General features: G+C 37.2%; 3 protein-coding genes across 7 annotated transcripts in view; 1 reads left to right on the top strand and 2 right to left on the bottom strand.

Moving 5' to 3' along the window:
* ppp1r10 (protein phosphatase 1, regulatory subunit 10) overlaps positions 1–2,200 on the bottom strand; it is a 14,177-nt gene extending 11,977 nt beyond the window's left edge. The window contains exons 1-2 of one of the 3 annotated variants that reach the window (XM_079592038.1): positions 2,057–2,200; positions 1,568–1,876 (exon numbers count right to left, since the gene is read on the bottom strand). The gene's annotated coding sequence lies outside the window, so the exon portion shown is untranslated. Of the gene's footprint in view, positions 1–696; positions 1,142–1,567; positions 1,877–2,056 lie in introns of those variants that run through there. The other 2 variants (XM_079592039.1, XM_079592040.1) reach the window with 2 other exon arrangements.
* Positions 1,320–5,405, top strand: mrps18b (mitochondrial ribosomal protein S18B). Of its 2 annotated transcripts, none has more exons than XM_079592042.1 (8): positions 1,320–1,368; positions 2,843–2,969; positions 3,115–3,274; positions 3,353–3,450; positions 3,549–3,617; positions 3,710–3,776; positions 3,865–3,924; positions 4,730–5,405. In XM_079592042.1, the coding sequence occupies exons 2-8, from the start codon at positions 2,889–2,891 to the stop codon at positions 4,930–4,932; spliced, it is 738 nt and encodes a 245-aa protein (XP_079448168.1). In that variant the 5' UTR covers positions 1,320–1,368; positions 2,843–2,888; the 3' UTR covers positions 4,933–5,405. The 2 variants fall into 2 exon arrangements, with proteins under 2 accessions (XP_079448168.1, XP_079448167.1); XM_079592041.1 differs by having other exon boundaries at positions 1,322–1,526.
* Positions 5,308–20,253, bottom strand: abcf1 (ATP-binding cassette, sub-family F (GCN20), member 1). Of its 2 annotated transcripts, XM_079592036.1 has the most exons (27): positions 19,980–20,253; positions 19,383–19,429; positions 19,036–19,110; positions 18,788–18,914; positions 18,671–18,705; positions 16,355–16,492; positions 15,446–15,505; positions 15,081–15,182; positions 14,882–14,992; positions 13,008–13,106; positions 12,805–12,903; positions 12,386–12,508; positions 12,201–12,301; positions 12,022–12,107; positions 10,488–10,627; positions 10,252–10,400; positions 10,084–10,167; positions 8,615–8,739; positions 8,409–8,521; positions 8,160–8,331; positions 7,968–8,042; positions 7,788–7,858; positions 7,638–7,670; positions 7,383–7,551; positions 7,232–7,296; positions 7,062–7,134; positions 5,308–6,160 (listed from the first exon to the last, which is right to left on the bottom strand). In XM_079592036.1, exons 1-27 carry the CDS (start codon positions 20,056–20,058, stop codon positions 5,991–5,993), a joined length of 2,721 nt encoding a protein of 906 aa, XP_079448162.1. In that variant the 5' UTR covers positions 20,059–20,253; the 3' UTR covers positions 5,308–5,990. The 2 variants fall into 2 exon arrangements, with proteins under 2 accessions (XP_079448162.1, XP_079448163.1); XM_079592037.1 differs by lacking the exon at positions 15,446–15,505.

The raw sequence follows: 20,253 nt of genomic DNA, 5'->3' as shown, positions 1-20,253 counted from the left end.
TGTTGAAGAACTTTTTATAGTCACAACCGAGCTCCTTAAACACGGAACAATACACACAATTCCTGGAAACGTCAGTTGTCATAACAAACAAGAAAAAGTCAACAAGATTGTACATTCACAATAAAGAAAATATTAACATTGTATCTGTCAAGTTTTTTTTTTTTGGATGATGAAATGTAGATGTGAAAAAACTAGTCTAACTTTTAAAAATAAATCTAAAACTGATTATATTCCACTTTCCTGTATAATAACCTTCCTACAGCACAAGTTCAACACCATGTTACCTACTTTCAACATTTAATCTAGTGCAACAAACTGACATCTTTAAGCAAATTGCCCAAAGATTTTGTGTAATAAACAGAGCATCCAGTGTTGGTCTGACTAAAGGCCAGTTATGTGAATTTATGCATCTACTCAATAGTGGCCACAGGGGGATTTGATTTGCCATCTGTCGAAGTCTCCCTCTCACATACAGCAGCTCGCCCTGAGCTGACAACGGCTCCTCTGATTGGCTGGAGTAGGAGCTAAGCCACGCCCACTATCTTTAACCACTTGTCTTCGTGTTCGCGGTACGAAAGATAGAACGGGTGCCCAGTCGCCATCTTTGAATTCCAACAAGTTTTTAAAAAATACAACGGCTATATTCCCCACGCCTGCCATTTGTCTTCCTCGTTTACAAAGTGCTCCTATATTTACCCCGCTAGCGACTCCCTGATGTTAAGACGATACCTCGAGCTGTATATGGGGATGATGGCAACACGAGACAGCCGTTCCGAACTACAGTATTTCCCGTAGATCCAGTCAGAAAAACAAAGCCACCATTGCCTCGAGTGATCCGAGCAAAGGACAACCCGTCCGCCATTTTAAAGCAAAATCAACAAGACAAATAATACCCTATCTACGCACTCGTAAAACACAAAAAAGGCAATCTTATAGTCAGACTGCTATGCATTTTATAAATTTATCATTGCCTGGGGAGGTTTATTTCATCAAACTGTATCCAGTTCCGCCAACTAATAACACCTAACGACATTATGAACAAAATGTTGCATTTCAGTCTGGGGTTTTTTTTCTCCGTTCGGCTAAATCCACAGGCGCCACTTGGCAATCTTTATGTGCAGATTGCGTTGATTGTTCCAGTGAGCTCTCCTTTGAAAAGAATGCAGTTTATAAAAAAAAAAGCCCCAATTGAATGCAGTCACTTCCTGGCTCTGCCTATGGCAATCTTTATGTACAGATTGCTTATGATCAGCGATGGCTAGCTTATTATTCGATGATTTATCGTTACTTTAATTAATTATTAGGATTACTCCCGTCTCACACACAAAGAGAAGCAGGGCGTTGAAGCCGCTGCTTTGGCTTTGCAATGTGAGCTCATACGCTATAGCTAGCTGTCTCGCTTTATCTCAGCATGCTGTCTGCCTCTAGAAACTGTGGCGCATTTAGGTCGCCACATTCGAGATCTTTCTATAAATTGTATCTCTATTTATATCTGGAATCATTTTCAACAAAGACAATTGGTTAACGTACGTAATTTCGATTCAAATTGGTTTGAAAGAACACTTACTATTAATACCTCTCCTCTGCGTCTCGGGTTGCTATTAATATATTGTGCTTAACAGCAACAATTTTCAGCTTTTTAACAGTTTAAGAGAACGTAAACTGTCATGACTTTAGCATTATTGGCTGAAAAATGGCATAATGGGCGGGATTGTGGTGGCTGAAATTGAGCTTTTCCTTCTTGAACAATCTGGAGCAAAAAAGCAGTAAGCGAATGTCCGTTACTCGAGTAGAAAAATTGAGTTTTTTGGGGTTTGATCTTCGTACACAGTTGAAAAATCCTCGACGCCAGATCTTCACTGAGACAGACTCAGACCTGAAACGAAACAACAGCACAAAGAGACATTAGAGAAAAGCGAATGTTTGGCGGCGGAAATCCAGATAACGGTCAAAAAGTAGTTTTGCTGTTAAAACTGAGGTAGCCGGACTTTGGGACAAAAAAAATCGTCTTTAAATCGCAAAAAGAGGGAGAGACGTCCTCCGATATGACACTTACCTCAGACAAATCCAGGAATGCTCTAGAAGGGTGGGGCTCAGTATATATAGTTCTGACGTTTTTTTGCGTCATCCCGGTGTCGTGAGCGCGCTTTCGGGCGTTTATTTCAACACAAAATGGAGTTGATGATCACGCGGTCCTCTCGCGCGCACACACTCGAAACGACCTTTTGTGTTCAAGGACGAGCCCATCCCCCACTCCGTTTTACTGTTGTTGTTTTACGGGCTTTCTGTGCAAGGATAATAATTAATTTGTTGGAATTTGGATTTGTACACAAATATAGGCACACTCTTCTTAATATTCAAAAACTAGATATTGTAATTTGGATTAAACGTTTGTGTAAATTACTGTAACACTATTATGTTCAAAGCCTGGGTTAAAATGAGAAACATACAAAGGATGGAAAATGAAAAAAGAGGGCATGCAAATAGGGTTAGAACATTTTAGAAAAGTTTTGATCAGTCTTTGTTAAAATATGTTTGATTATGCAATGCCTAAATCCTTTCAATAAATCTATGATGGACTTACAAATTTATATTTTCAACAATAAAATAAAACATACAATATAACGTAGACAATATTATAAAACATTCATTAATTTATATAACCACCAATAAAACGGAGAAACGGATTAACAAGAGGGGTTGTTTTAGTAAAGGTTTCACAAAATGTACATTTCACATCGATTTCTGTAAGAAGTATTTGGCAAAGTAAAATGTATGAATTTATTTCTCTCTTTAAAACGAGAAAAAGTGAGAACAATAAAGTTGTGCACTTCCGTCACAGTACACTTTGACCTCTCCACAACTTCCTTGTTTGCTACAAAGACAAAATGGCAGCCTCCTTACAACGCATTGGAATAGTTATCTGCCGCTCATTTCCTATTATTTTACAACGAAATCTTCAAAGACAGGTTGGTTGAATAAAATAATTTAAATAAATGTAGTTTATGTAAGAATATTAAGTCTGTTGTTGTGGTTACAGTTCATTAAAGGCATGTGAACAGCCTAACATGACGATACAGCCATGAAGGACAATAAACGCGTTTTGTTTTGCAGATAATTCGTGATTGGAAAATAACTTCAAGTGTTGCTCCAGTTCTACGTGTGAATTTTTGTACAGCAACAGTATCATCATCATCTGCTGATACCACCGATTCAGCTGAGCCACTAGTGTCTAGATATGCAGATAGACCATGGGAATACTTAGAAAGTGAAGGTAAATATGATCATTAGATGATTGAAAAACAGTAAGTTAACTGTGTTCAAACGCTGGCTAAAATAGCTCTCTATTTAGAATACATTGAACGCTATGGATCAAAGCCTGTGTGGTCCAACTACAGGAGGAACCATAAGGGGGGCGTCCCGCCTCAAAAGACAAGAAAGACATGTATTGTAAGTACAAATTTGTTTTGGTTTTATATTCTTATTCAGATGCTTTTCTCAGTCCATAAACTTTGAATTAATGAGAGTGATTTTGAATTGCCGTATAGAGAGGACATAAGATGTGTTCGAACGCTTGTCCCATCTGTCGTGATCCAAATGTCATTGTCCATTACAAGGTTTGTTTATTAATTCTTTATTTCATTTGAACTGTGTCAATACTACACTTTAAAGTTATTTTCTTTAATATACATCATTTTCTCCCCTGCAGAATGTGAACCTGTTGCAGCAGTTCATTAGTCCTCAAACTGGAATGGTGTATGATCCCACTCGAACCGGTAACACATTTCTCAAAAGTTTCAGTTGTCATATTTCTAATATGGTCCTTATCTGGTCACTTTATTTCTTTTCATATTGTTTCCTCAGGTGTGTGCATGAAACAACAGAAACTACTCAACAAGGCCGTTGATACCGCTAGAGATCATGGTAAATTTATGTTTTAAAGGGATAGTTGACCTAAAAAATAAAAATGCTGTCATTAATTACTCCCCCCCCCCTCATGTCGTTCCAAATCTGTGAGTCTTTCATTCATCTCCAGAACACAAATTAAGATCTTTTTAATGAAATCTGAGAGCTTTCGGTCCCTCCATTGACAGTCTAAGCAACTACCACTTTGACGCTTTAATAATAAGATTGTAAAACTCATCCAATTGAGCGGTTTAAAATCTACATTTTCTGAAGAGAATCAATTGCTTTATGATGATTAGATTAAATCTAGGCTTTTATTCACATATAAACATTGAGCATAAACAGAAGCTCAACTGTACTTGCTTGACGCGGAAGCTCAAACGTGCTGCATAACACACGAGAATGAACCCCCTTTTACCATATCTGTTGATGAATGTTTGTGAATAAAAGCCTAAATTCAATCTGTTCATCATATAAAGCGATTGAGTCTTCAGAAATGTTTGACTTAACCGCTCCATTCATATGGATTAGTTTTACGATCTCTTAATGAACTTTTTGAAGTGTCACACTGCTAGTTGCTTAGCTGCCAATGGAGGTACAGAAAGTTATCAGATTTCATCCAAAAGATAATTTGTGCTCCGAAGATGAATGAAAGTCTTATGGGTTTGGGACGACATGAGGGTGAGTAATTAATGACAGGTTTTATTTTTGGATGAACTATCCCTTGAAGTACCAATGTGCACACAGATTAATGTATTAAAAAAATAAGCTGATGCATAAGACTAAGAGCTTTATGTGATTAGATTTTTTTTCTCTCTTTAAGGTTTACTTCTTGTCCAGTTACCTCATGTGGACTACTCTAAAGAGGACTACTCAAACACCCATGGTGCTGTGGCACCAACCCCTGCTCCTTCTCTCAGCTCTGGAGAAATGTGGTACTCATGGTATGGTAGTATAAAAGCAGACGAGCGAGAACTGGCAAGAGTGAAGCGAATCTACAAAGAATACCTGAAACCGAATGTTTGAATCTTGTTGTAATAAGAGCTTAGCCTGGGTAGAGGCCATACTGAACTTTACATGGGTTAAAACGATGTTGAGAGGGATAGACTTAAGTCTTTACAATGGCAAGCACTGAATAAAGGTCCAAGATCAAACATCAATTTCAAAACTGTTATATTATTATTTTTGTCTGGTAAACAATTGGCACCCTCAGACTTGTTTTCATTCTTGTCAAAAATGAAATATGGTGCTACCTTGACAAAGGTCTACAGAAAGAGTAACTGAATTTACAGTACTTAAAATGATGAACAGGAAAATGTACATTTCCCATTTGTTGTTACATTGTCCAACTAAGCATAAAATACATTTAACTTGTTAAAATAAAAGCTCAACAACAAACTTGGCTTTGTTGCAAAAATTATTTATTTGCTTTTCCATGAAATTTGGATGTACACTATATATTCAAATCAAGTTAATCAATAGTCATGTGTTAATATCATTCAAGACAAATGAACTACAGGTAGAATCATTGCTTGAACACACACATATATATATAGGGCAAATTCTTTGGGGCTGGTTTAGTATGAGAGCATGATGATTTAGTGATCTAAACCAAAGTGCTCATTCTACAAAGGCAGTTTAACACTAAATATATGCATCAGCAGTCAGACACATCAAACTGCACACTTCTAGTCCCCTCTGTTCACATGTGATGGGACATATGTTTTATAGCATTGCATCACACAGATAAACAGCTGGTAATGATATGGCCTGAATGCAAGATTTATACAAGAATGTCAGACATCATGACTAAAGAACAAGCGATGTGTGTATAAATTGTATGTAAAAATACTGATTTGGATTCAGTCTTAACCTAAAAGGCATAGGGGGAAAACATCCTACACCAACACTGTGATTCTAGGGTTTGTATACATCACCCAACAGAGTTTGCATGCAGGTGCTGAGTTTGAATAGTCAGTCAATTTAACAAGGAACTTTTTGGTTCTATTAGAATTTGCAACTTAGATGCAACAATAAAGCCCTTCAGTGATGTAGTCTGACAATCTTGTTATTAATACCAGCTGTTATTCATTTTTAGGCTTGTTGACCAGGGTTTCTCCAAGGGCCTCCAGAACTTCTCTCTTGTAGTCTTCAAAGTCTCCATCAATTTGGTTGATTGACTGGTCCTCCACTACCCACATATGGCACTGGGTCTCTGTGATCAGCCTGGCATCATGGCTCACAATTATCACAGCTAAAAAAAAATAAAAAATATCATTAGATGTTAAAATTTTACCCCCTGGTTTCTACCTTAAAAATCACTGTAATACAAGTAAAATCTTGCAGGTACAACAGGGCAGCACGATTATGGCCAAAATGATAATCACGATTATTTTGATCAATATTGAGATCACGATTATTTGTTGATTTGAATCAAAACTCATTTTATTGTCACAGGTTATAACTGCTTTCACATCCATATTGTGCTACATTTCCTGCTAATGTACAAATATGTGCATCAAAATAAAATAGGTCCTCGTATTCACCAAAATTCAGTGCATCTCCTTAAAGAATAAATACAAATAAATGTATTATTATTTTATAATGTATTTATATTTTATATACATTGTATTTATAATTAATATTAGTATAGACTAGAGATATTATCTTCTTTTATAATTATTATTACATGGCTTGGTTAAATTCTAATGTAGAATGTGGTCTGTTATTTCTTGATAAGTATGCTAAGTATAACCAGAGACAATTTATATAAATTAAAATGGCGACTCGCTAGCTAGATAGCTAGAAATTACGAAAATTAATTGTCATATCTGTGGTTTTAACTACTTTTTTAAAATAAAATTTTAGGCAAGGTGATTTTTCTAATATATGTAGCTACTACCAGTGCGAAAACATGGACGTTTCAGTTCCCGTTTAATATGGAGCATTCTAGTAATGGAATGACGCATTTTAAATATCGCATGATTGTGATTAAAATTTGATTAATTGTGCAGCCCTAAGGTACAATGTATATTAATATAAATGAATCGGTATACATGCGCACAAGGTTTTTAGCCACAAATAAGGCATATGAGATCAATAATATTAGACTAAGCATTGTGCTATTTTGGAAACCAATACAGAAGAAAACATACCCCCTTTGTATTCATTGACGGCTTCTGACAATGCATCAATCGACTCAATGTCCAAGTTATTTGTGGGCTCATCCTGTACATTTGCATGGAGAGGTTAAGAAAGAATGTTAAACCACTCATTTTAGTAGAAAACTCTTGAATAAGACATTTAAAACAACATAACTTCTTACCAAGATGAGGACGTCAGGTTGCCGACAAGAAAGTTCAGCAAATACAACTCTTGCTTTTTGACCACCTAAAAAAAAAAAGAAGAAAAAAAAAAGTCTACAAAGGACAAATGAGTTTGAAAATCGTACATGAATGCATCTCTATAGTGCTTACCAGACAGTTTGGAGATCTGGATGGTGTGTGCATGGCTCTCTAACCCAAAGCGACCCAGGCACTTCCTGGCGTCCTGGTACTGGAGATTGAAATTCCTCTGGAGATATTCTGTGGGAGACTCCTCCATGTTCAACTGATCAGCATACTGCTGGTTGAAGAACCCTACTTTCTACAGGCACAGACAGAAGAATTCACCAATTACCCAAAAGTCAAGAAAAGGAAAATGATAAGAATGGTTTTAAACATTTGGCTTACCAATCGATGATTCTTCCTCATCTCTCCTTTAGACTAAAATAAGAAAATAACTTAATTAGTGCCATTAAAGAAATAAACAAACTTGGGTACATGAGTATGTACAATGAGACTACAAATAAAAATTATTTCATAAATATAACTGGTACTTACAGGATTTAATTTCCCAGTCAAAAGCAGGAGGAGTGTACTCTTACCAACTCCATTTGGCCCAACAATACATACTGAAACAGAAAAATGATCTCAGGCTCATTTTCAAACAATCTCTTGTGAGCATATTTTCCACCATCATTAACCTGCCAGTCATAATGTCTGTAGACATATGCGACTTACTTCTGGACTCCATGTCAATTCCAAAGTCCACATTCTTGAACAGAGGCTTCTGGCCTTCATAACCAAAGTCAACACCTGTGAGTGAATGAAAGGAAACAACAAACCTGTCACCAATACCCAACATGTTTAAAAAAAAACATGATTATACAGAGTGAAAGTGATAAGAGACATGAAAAAGAGAAATGTACTCACTGTAAAGGCCTAGAATTGGTGGTGAGAGTGGAGGAGGGTTGGGGAAAGTGAATTTGACTGTGTATTCTTTCGGCCTCTTGAGGAGCTCTGGCATCTCACGGCTCTCCTCCTCCTGGCCCTTCTTCTTACCCTTCTGCTGTTTCCTCGTCAAAATGTCTTTTGTCTGTTTCTCCTGAAAATGAAGAATGTATAATGACTAGCAGTACTTCAGAAGAAAAAATAAAATCAAGGAAAATGTCAAGGACTCACAGCTTGTTTTGTGGACTTTCCTCCAGCCTTCAGGTCTTTGAGCTTTTTCTCTTGTTTCTCGTACTGCTTCAGGAGTTCTTTTTGTTTCTGTACGTACATCTTCTTAAACGTTACTAAGACACATCAAGCAAACAGAAGATACAGTTAGATAACTAAACTTCTTTGAGCAGTATTAATTGGTGTCGCCAATCAAAAATGAAACTCACGATAGTTGCCCCTATAGTAGAAGAGTTTCTGGTAGTCCAGGTGCATGATATCTGTACAGACGTCATCTAAGAAACTCTGGTCGTGGGACACAATTAGAAGCGTTTTCTTCCAGCTCTGCAAGTAACTAAAAGAGAAAATGAGATGTGAGGTGATTCTTGAGCACCATTTAGCAATTATGACAAAGTGACCAACAATCATTGTCACAAGAGTTGCTGAGCAGTGGCAACATGAGTGACAGCAACCATTTTGTGATGCATTGTGTGTCCAGCGATACAACAATGTAAAGAAAAGTTTAGCATTATGAAAATTAAAAGCTACTATCAATAGGTGAAAAGACTACTCAAGTCTAGGAAATTTGGAGTGTAGGTTTATTACTGCCTACATGAAAGGATATAATAATACGTATATAAAATAGGGTTGTTGTACATTGCAGATGTTTCTGAAATAAATCGTGATTAATCATGATTTACTAATTAATGTGGCAACAACATTTTAAATATTTTAAATATCGGTTTAATAGCATCTTTTTACGAAGTACTATGAATGACAGACAGTATCACATATATCAATACTGACGCTTCTGTTAAATTATTTTTTTCAATGCTTATGGATAAAATAAGTAATAATAGCCAGTATGATTAAAATTAGTTTTTTTATTTCTAATTTATCAATAATTACAGAACCTTATATTATATATATAGTATTTTAGGTGATTTGTATTTTTTTTTTAAAGGTTGAATTTGAAATAACAAATGCTGTTTTAATTGCATTAAAGGTTTAGATCACCCAAAAATGAAAATTGTAATTTTTTTGTCGTTCTAAACTCGTAAGACTTTCGTTAAGTAAATGACAGAATTTTCCTTTTTGTGTGAACAAACCCTTCAATTGTGTTAAACAGCAAATATAATAACAATAAAGTAATATTGTTCATGATATGATGCATTATTTTTGTTATGTTTGTATATAATTTGTTATTTTTAGAGGCAACTGTTTCTTTGTAAAAAATAAATAAAAATAAATAATTTATATTCAGAGCAAATACATCCCATTTGTTGTCAGCACAAATAAATGTGTTAAGGCTTGCGTTTATAATAGATGTAGTTCATTTATGTTTGTTTTATACTTTTTAATTCCTGTTCTGTTCTGAATAGTTAAATTTGTAACGTTGTGGAGCAAGGGGAACTAAAGGACTTAGACACTGCCCCCCGCCACCCCTTGCTAACAATGCAATTCAAACCCATTGTGACATTGCGACTTATTTTCTGGAAGATAAGATAAGATCAAAAGTGATATAAAGTGACTGACAACCTCCAGTGATCTAATCAGTGTGAACAACCCTTAATATGATCAAAAGACACCATCAACTGGGAACATTTATGAAAAAGTAGGCCATTTATAATTTGCATGAAATATAAATACATCAACTAGATGGATTTGTTTTGTTGATACTTAAAGCAGAAGTAATTACTTGTTAAGCCAGATGACAGCGTTAAGGTCCAAGTGGTTAGTGGGCTCGTCCAGCATCAGCAGAGTTGGCTCCATGAACAGCGCTCTGCACAGAAAAACAATATATAATTTCTCATGACACTATGAGTGTAGACTTTAATTAACATTTATAAAATTAATATATTCACACCTAGCCAGGGACACTCTCATCCTCCATCCACCAGAGAATTTCCTGGTGGGTCTGTTCTGCATCTCCGAAGTGAAAGACAGACCAGCCAAGATCCTACGAGCTTTAGCCTCCGCTGCCGCTGCTCCGATCACCCTCAACTCCTCATACACCTGTGAGCGACACACACACACAGGTATCCTTCACTACTCCATGGATCAGCATATTTACAGGATCTCAGCAAGCTGTTCTCATCTGACCTTTTCGAGCCTCTCGGCCACGCTGTCGTCTCCTTTCTCCAGTCGACTCTGTAACTGCCGTTCATCCTCCAGGAGCTTCAGTCTGCGTGTGTCTGCCTTTAGCACCGCCTGAACTGCAGGAGTGTCGTCCGCTACCACCTCTGAAGAACAACAAAGAAAAAAGTAGTAAGGGATTTCACAATCGCTATCATATCATACCAATAATAGACAGCTCAAATAGGAAAGTGGGGCTACATTTTTGGGGGGAATTGGCAGACAAAGATATGGAGATATCATAGATTAAATTGTGTATGCATCTAATTAACAGAATACGCCTGTATAACTGCTGTGCGCGAGCTGATGAGTAAAGCACACCAAGTGAATTGAGCGTGCAGCGGCATAGATGCATGTGCCCAACACACATCCCTTTCTCACGGATATCGTAAGTTTGTAGTTCAGTTGGATATGTCATCCAATACATTTTAACATGCATAATTAAGCATGAAAAAAAAAATGGTAAAATCAAGGAAAATACAGGTATTGGTACTCTGTATGGCTGAATTGTCAGTATTGGTTTCGTAATTGTCAGTAATTGACTCGTTCTGGTATTGGTTTGACCTTAATTAAAACCCATAAAAAATATAACATTTGTGTTACTTGAAAGAAATGTTAACTGAAATAAAACATATAAAAATATATATTTTATTTCAGCTAGTTGCCAAAAGCAACATTTTCATTTAGTTTAACTTGATGTACTAAAATAACTAAATGTGAAATTAAAATGAATGAAAACTATAACGATATATAAAAATGACAAAACAAGAAAATTACAAAAAATATTAGGTAAAATTAAAGAGAGAATGAAAGCCCACCCGCACTGACAATTGCGCTCCGTGAGGCTCACACGCACACTAGCACACACACGCAAGGTCTCTCGCTCCCTCTCTCTGCCGTGCGCGCTACAAATGCGCGCTCTTGCTCGCTTGCTCTAGATTCCGGGAGATTTTAACAAATTTGCGGGCATCAGGGAGCCGCTATCAATATGCGGGAGACTCCCGGAACTTCCGGGAGACTTGGGATGTCTGGGATACAGTTCTTGTGGCTCGCGCAGTCTTCACTCAGACGCGTGCTTCAATTCATCGCTTAACGCCGTTGCGGTCATTCCAGTGAAATCACAAAACAAAATGAACACAAACGTGTCCCTGCTTGATATACAACCACTGATGAACATATTCGGTTTTGATGAGAAAAACAAAAACAAAAAAACGATAGGCCCTACGAGTGCGGATTAGAACCCAGAACCTCTGACACGCTTGGCAAAAGGTCTACCACAAGACCATTGAACTACGTATGCAAGTCTCACGAATTGAGGCATTCATTCACGTGAAAATTCTCGGCACTAACAATACATTTTAGCAGATCTCATTAACCAATTAAACCCAATGTACTATTGAAAATCATTTCTGGACATCATAATGCTATTTTTCCAAAAAAAAAATATTGTACACCTATATTGTAAATATATCTGATTTAGCCAAACACTGCTGTACTGTACCTTGCTCACAAAGCAGGACATCAATATTGGGAGGAATGCTGAGAGCTCTGTTAGCGATGTGCTTCAGTAGAGTGGTCTTCCCTTTCCTGATTCAAACAGGAGTAAGTAAACCGGTTTTACAAGCAAACTAAATCTTAAGTGCAATGTAGTAATGAGTCAAATTAAAACCATCAACCCACCCATTTGGTCCAACCAGACCGTATCTTCTCCCAGCAACAATCAGAAGGTCTGCGTTAACAAACAGCTCCTTGCCGTGGGCTGAAATGCTGAATCTTTCTAACTAAAAGATCAAATGGAAATCATTTAGTACAGTGCGAAGTGTTATCAAAAGGAAAGTCAGAGGAAAGTTTCCCAGTCGTCTAACCTTGATGTCCGAGGCGTTTTCCAGCATGGCCTGTCGAGAGGACAGCTCAGCCTGAGAGACGGAGAAGTCTCCCTCCATAGCGTCCTGAACACGCAGACTATCCACCTGACGCTGATACTCCATCTGTACAACAAAGGAGGAAGAGTCTACAATCAGTGTTACAAGTGTTAACTAAAACTATTAAAAATTATTTTTGTTCATTGATAGAAAAGCTGAAATAAAATGAATGTTAGATGACAAGCATAAATAAAATAAAAAACTGACATTAATTTTTTTTTTTTTTTGTGATTAAATGAAGACTGAAAATATTAAAATAAAAGAAATTCAATATTCAGACATCACAACGATTGAGCGCAATCTGTCCTTCTGTAATATAAACATCAATTATATTATAAGTATTCAAAATTTGCATACGCTACCATTTTCTTTTTCTTCTTCTTCTCTTTTTTACTCAAGTTAGCAAAAGGGTCGTCCGGTTTCTCTTTGGCTTGTTCAGCCGCGAGCCCATCCTCTGCACTCTATGGGACAGGAAATAGGATAAGATGATAGAAATTAAAGTGGATTAATGAACACTTGGAGATTTCAAATATTAGGAAAACAAAATAAGAGAATATTTTAGTACCATCATTATGTCATTGTCATCACTCTTTTCTTCCTCCTCTTCATCATCATCATCACTAGGAGGAGGAGGAGGGCGAGCAGGCTGAGCAGGCTTCCCTTTCTGAAAACACACCAACACACTCAGAATTTACTCCAGTCTTCGGTGTCAGACGATCCTTTAGAAATCATTCTAATATTATTATCAATGTTGAAAACAGTTGTGCTGCTTAATACTTTAGGGAAACCATGATAAAAAAATTAGGACTCTTCATTGAATAGAAAGTAAGTACAAACGAACATCATTTATTTGAAATAGAAGTATTTTGTAGCATTATAAATGCTGGATTAAACCGATCTGAAAGATTTGCTGCTTGCAGTCATGGGAGGAGTTGAAAATGGAGACATGCGCGGAGTTCGCGTATTTCAATACAGATCTGTCCAATACACAGACGTTTCAGAAGTTGTCATGTAGTAACAGTCATCTATTTTTTTCTTCAAGACTGGTCCTAACTTTTTGAAGTAAGTTACATAAAAAGGTTGGTCTAGTTTGAATTGGATAAGTAAGACTGATTACCTATTATCTAACTGCTTGTTTGTTTAAACTGTCTTAAGAACTAGTCTTAACATAGTAGTGGCTAAGTTTATGGCTGGCCCCTGTGCATAAAGTCTTAGTGTAAGTGCAATTGCATTTATTTAATATTTTAATTTTCAAATGGTACAATAACTATTTAAATAAAACAGTTACTATAACTTTTTGTTACTCAGGCTAAGCTGTGATATAAACAGAGTGCTATTGACCATTTTAAAAAAGCGGAGGAGCTGCTCGATATGTCCCGCCCTGTCTTCCTGTTTCAGTGGAAATTACGTCAACACATTAGCTCCTTTCACACAGTAAATTACCATAAAATGACTAGAATGACTTTACCGGTAAATACACAAATATGCTGTTCACACAAACAACGGCGTTCTGGCTTTTTACAGTCAAGAGACCATTCACACATCAGCACCAAAATACAGCTAAATTCTGTGACATCTGAAATGATCTTTAAACGCTGCGCTGTTGTCTTCATTCGCCCGCATACGGAGAAGTGCATTAGTTCCACTATCCGTTCAATTTGACAACAGTTTTACCATGGATCCAGTCACTTCTTACCATGGATCCAGAACGAGCTGCATTTAGAGCTTGATTAAATAAATGATTCGTTTATAATATAAAGTCTTAAGCTATGAAACTTGCAGGACGTTTTAATGGTACAAAGACCTCTTATATACCAAAAGATCAAGGCAAATTTGGTTTCTCATTTGGTAATATTATTTAATGCACAATGAATAAAGTGAACAAACATGACCAATCAAGTGTTTGTATGAAATAACAATAACATCCACAAACATGAATTAATGTTGTAAAAATATATTGTTCACTAGATAACGCATTAAGTAGTTAATGAATGGTATCTTATTGTAGTGTTACCAAACTATAAAGGAGATAAAACGTTTTATTTGACTTGACTGTAGCCTACTGAAACTGCGTTCATATTTTATTTTGATTAATTAATACGCTTGCCGCGCACCTACATTTGAAAGAACGAATTTGCACACGCAAAAAAACACGCTATGGCAATATGTGGCTCTTTCCTTCTATCTTGTCAACAAGTGTATTCAGAGCCACCGCATTAACAGCGCCACCGGTCGCCATGTCTCAGTGTTTTTCTGAAGAGGACGCAACTGTGCACCTTTTCGAACAGTGCATCAAGAACCAGATTAACCTGGTACATCGGTACCACCGGTACTTAAGAAAAGCTGGTACTGTAACGGTTAAATTTTTTTAGTACCAACTTGGTACAGAAGTACCGGGTCTTTTGACAACACTAGATGGTAGTTTTTAGCTTTTCTGACCTTGGGCTGCTCCTTCTTGCCTTTCTTCTGAGACTTCTGTTGTTCTTTCACTTCAACTTCATCTTTCTTCTGAGTCTTCTCTTGTTCTTTCACTTCAACTTTATCTTCCTCCTGTCAACATTAGAACGTCCTTTAGGTTAGACACAATTACACCTTCACTGGCTTGTCAAAACAACACTCATCAAAACAAGAGACCCACCTTAGATGGTTTAGCAGCAGCTTGCTTGCCTCTTTTCCCTCCTTTCTTTTCATTCTCATCTTTTTTCTCCATCCCTTCATCTTGTTCATCCTCTGAGGCCTCCTGTTTTTGAGAGAACTCAGTAAAACAAAGAACCTATAGGAAATGTGTGATCAAAGCACTGCGCACCGTACAATATATTGTTAGTAAAGCAGATTGGAATATGTAGAAAGGGGTTAGTTTCTGTGATGACTGAAGCACTGCTGTCATGTAGCAATAAAAAAAAAAACTGCAAGTTAGAAGAAAGGTAGAAGATGTGAATTTTGAAGGAGGAAAACAAGGAATAAGAATAGAAAGCAGCTTAAGAAACAATCCCATGTACCCACCTTCATTATCTTAGGTTTATCCTTATCTTTTTTCTTGCCCTTGGTTACCTTCTCAACTTCCTGAATCACATACATACATACATACAAAGAAACAGGCACATGTCCTTATAATTGTAGAAATATTCAATATGCAGCCTAATCTTTCCTTCAGTATCAAACACATACAATGTGAATAAAATGATGTGCAAAATCAGCCTCGCACAAAAGATAAAAACCCTGAACCAAGACAGATGAGTGCCAATTTCACATGATTTCATTAAGAAACGTAATTTTGAATGACAATGAGGGCACTGGAACCGGTCTGGAAAAGGAATGAATGCTAAATAGAATGAATTCCACTGGGAATGTCATGAAGCGAGAGAAAGGACATGAGGGATGGCTGGAGTGGGACCGAAAGATGAATCAACAGAATATTAGAGAGGATGAGTCATGTGGTGTATTATGGTTAGGTACATCGAATTTGACAATGCTATAAAGATAAAATTATGAATAGTGATGGTATAGACAGCCACTGATGACTAAAAAGACTAAGCAAATATGAAACTGACAAAAATTGATTTCCATGCAATTTCTCTACAAAAAAAGTTAAATAAATTATGAAAATAAAATATTTCTAAATAATATTTATACTGGTAGTTGCATGAAATACTTTTGAGAAATTGAAAAAGAGTGAATTTATACTCATAAAATGATTTTAAACAGTTTCTTACAAGTGTATTTGTACTTTTGCTGTATGTTGTCATTTTAAAATTAAATACTGAGGGTAAAATGGTAAACAAAAACAATCCTGATATTTAAAAAAAATATTATTCGATGAATATGAAACAAAATGTTGTGACACTCACATATATATACACACACACACACACACAGATTCAATCTACAATGACTGACTCTGAAATAACTCACCTTAGAGCTCTTCTTGTTTTGGGGTTTCTCGTCATCGTCGTCGTCGTCATCATCATCATCATCGTCATCTCCACCTGCGTCTTCTTCATCGTCATCATCACTTTTCCCCTGTCTCAGAGCAGCAAATATGTTGCCACCCTAATAGTAGAAAAACAAAAACAATCTGAGCAATGTGTTCCACCATCTAGATTAGTCCTGCCACTGGTGCAGGGGTTCCCAAATGTTTCCATTCCAGGACCCACCTAGAAAAATATTATCTAATCTATCTCAAGACCCACCAAAATATTTGTGCTTAGAAAAGACATTACTATAAGCGTAATCTCAATCAAAGGTTTATATCATATGACAGAAATCGAACATTTAATAAAAAGAATACATTTTATTTTATAGTACAACTGTAAAATGTCAATACTAATATTTACGTTTTAATCTCTTCATTTACATTCAGTATCTCACGAAAGTGAGTACACCCCTCACATTTCAGCAAACATTTTAGTATAAGGGACAATACTATAGAAATGCAACTTGGATATATTTTAGAGTAGTCAATGTGCTGCTTGTATAGCAGTATACATTTACTGTCCTCCGAAAATAACTCAACGTACAGCCATTATTGTCAAAATAGCTGGCAACAAAAGTGAGTACGCCCTAAGTGATAATAGCTGTATGTCATTTAACCATGCAAATAATCTGAGTCCTCGTGCTGTGCGTCAGGTGCAGAAGCTGGCTTCATTAAACAGACGCATGAGTGCTGCCAGCATTGCTTTAGAGGTTGCAGAAGCGGAAGGTCAGCTTGTCAGTGCTCAGACCAAACGCCGCACACTGCAACAAATCGGTTTGCATGGCCGTCGTCCCAGAAGGAAGCGTCTTCTCAAGCTGGCTCACAAGAAAGCCCGCAAACAGTTTGCTGAAAGCAACCTGTCCAAGAGCATGAATTACTGGAACCATGTCCTGTGGTCTGATGAGACTCAGATAAACTTGTTTGGCTCAGATGGTGTCCAGCATGTGTGACGACACCCTGGAGAGGACTGCCAAGAAAATTGTGTCTTGCCTACAGTCAAGCATGGTGGTGGTAGCATCATGGTCTGGGGCTGCATGAGTGCTGCTGGTACGCAGGGAAACATGGATTCCAACATGTACTGTGACATTCTGAAGCAGAACATGATGCCCTCCCTTCAGAAACGGCATGATAACGACCCCAAACACACCGCCAAGATGACAACTGCCTTGCCTTGCAGAGGAAGCTGAAGATGATTGAGTGGCCAAGTGTGTCTCCAGACCTGAACCCTATTGAGCACCTGTGGGGCATCCTCAAGCAGAAGCTGGAGAGGTGCCACATTTCTAACATCCAGCAGCTCCGGGATGTCATTATGGAGGAGTGGAAGAGGATCCCAGCAACAACCTGTGCAGCTCTGGTGAATTCCATGGCCAGGAGGATTAAAGCAGAGCTAGATAACAATGGTGCTCACACAAAATATTGACATTTTGGACACAGTTTTGATATGTTCACTTAGGGCGTACTCACTTTTGTTGCCAGCTATTTTGACAATAATGGCTGTATGTTGAGTTATTTTCAGAGGACAGTAAATATATACTGCTATACAAGCAGCACATTGACTACTCTAAAATATATCCAAGTTTCATTTCTATAGTACTGTCCCTTGAGAAGATATACTAAAATGTTTGCTGAAATGTGAGGGGTGTACTCACTTTCGTGAGATACTGTATGTTAAGGCGTATGAAATATATCCATAAAAACTTGAAACACGAATATGAACTGTAATCTGCGCTGCGAGTGTTGTTTAACTCATCTCCATCATGCTTGTTCCATGTGTTTACATTGTGAGATGCTTATTACAGTTTCCTTATGTGTTGGTAGGTAGCCAAATGCACACGAAGAAATGAAAAAAAAAAAGTTGAACAGACGACAGAGATGAATGAACACCTGAAACAGGCTTTCATGACATTTGAATTCTCCGTTGTAATGCAATCTCATTCAGAATACAGCACAGTGATTGAAGCAAGCGAGTTTCTTCTTATATAATTAAATCGCGGCAAATATCACGATTTCTATTTAATGTTGGCATATCGTGCAGCCCAAGACTAAACTGTTTGTGTCATTCACTGAAATGCCAATTTAGCTGCAGCCAAGTGACTTTGCCCAAACCACAGTTTGAAAACCCCCTGCACTAGTGGATGAATAGAGTCGCTGACATCGTGGATTAAATTGCACTGTTCTATACATGGTGCAGCAGGAGAAAATTACTCTTTTCTGCATCCCAGTGAAATACCACAAAAAATATCAAAGCAACTTACTTTGTTTCGCTTTCCTCCTTTGACTGGAGCAACAACTGCAAAATAGAAATGAGGCACAATGTTAAATATGTCTTGTGATGTGTGACATACTGGCACAAACTAAGTTTATGACATTACCCTCTTCCTCATCTTCATCACTGGCCTGGACTGACAGTTTCTTGAGACGCTGCATGACCTCTGAATCATCATCGTCGTCGTCGTCTCCTGCTTTAACTTTTCGCCTGTCTTTCTTTTTCTTCTGAGGCTAACAGTAAATGACAAGAAAATACAAAAACATAACATATTTGAGTATAATTTCATAAAAATTTTTTTTTTTACTTATTAGAATGTATTTCAAAACACTGGCATTAATTAAAATAATGCACCTGTTTCCCTTGTGCCTCTTTCACTGGTGGCTGCTCTTTGTCTGGTTTATTATCTGACGCCAGCTCCTCAAAAAACTGTAAGATAAAATTTAATTATAAAGATAAAATGCAGAAATATGCAGAAACAATTCAGACGCCAGAGGTATAATTATTGAATAGGCTACATTGCATTTGGTGCTGCTAGTTGCTCAGATAATATGAAATAACTATAGTAACTGGCAAAAATATTCCATTATAATGCATAAATAGCTATGGATTGATTTGTATTACATATTTTAATGTACTTGAAGAAACAAAATATTTAGAAATAAAGTTATAAGAGATCAAAGTTGTGAATGGAGACTTACACTCTTTTTCCCCTTCTTATCCTTCTTTCCTTTTTTGATATGCTTGTCTAAACAAAGAAATAGCATTATGGTAAGCACTTCTGTCAACATCACAAACACACCTGACAGACAAAGCAGACTGGAATAAACATGCACACCGACAGAAGAATGACAATGCCACAGAAAGAATGCCATGTGTACAGGATAAAAACGGCTGTCTCAAAAATAGTCAGCATTTTGGGCATCATCATATGAGGTTAGGCACATTTAAACGTTCCCGAAATGCTGTTAATGACTGCAGCTCACTAGGTTTTGAAACAAAGCCACTACTATACCAGCAGTTAACCCTTGCGCACAGTAGAAACATGGATCAAAAAGTGAATATGGCAGTGATGACAGTGAATCATCAAACTCCGCACCGAAGCTAATGGGCTACGCAAAATATACCAGCAATATAATATAACACAGCCCCTTTATCAACATTAAACAAAATGAAAGACATTTCAAATTAAAAGCAGAGCTGTCATCATATAAACTATTTCAATATAACGTTAGTTGCATCATATTCATGTCGCTATTATTATCATGCTGTGGTATAACAGAAACCCATAATCTTACCTGTTTGTTGCTGCTGTTGTTGTTGTTGTTGCTCATCATCACCCTCCCACTCAGCCACTTCTTTTGCTTTCTTAGGCATTTTTCTACTAAACCTTTTCCCTCACAAGGAAATAAAATGCAGTATGTTAAACGTGACTCAGGGATGGATCACAGCTGACAATGAACACGAGCACACTGTGGCTCACATCACATGCGGCCTATCTGCGCACTGCCACAGACATGCAAACGCCGGGATTTCGGTTTGCGACAGCGCCGCATCCTCACGCAGGCCGCC

This window comes from Phoxinus phoxinus (genome assembly GCF_949152265.1).
Source record: "Phoxinus phoxinus genome assembly, chromosome: 19".
Classification (NCBI taxonomy): Eukaryota; Metazoa; Chordata; class Actinopteri; order Cypriniformes; family Leuciscidae; genus Phoxinus; species Phoxinus phoxinus.
The sequence above is the reverse complement of the archived record's forward strand: the minus strand, read 5'-3'. Positions and strand labels throughout refer to the sequence as shown.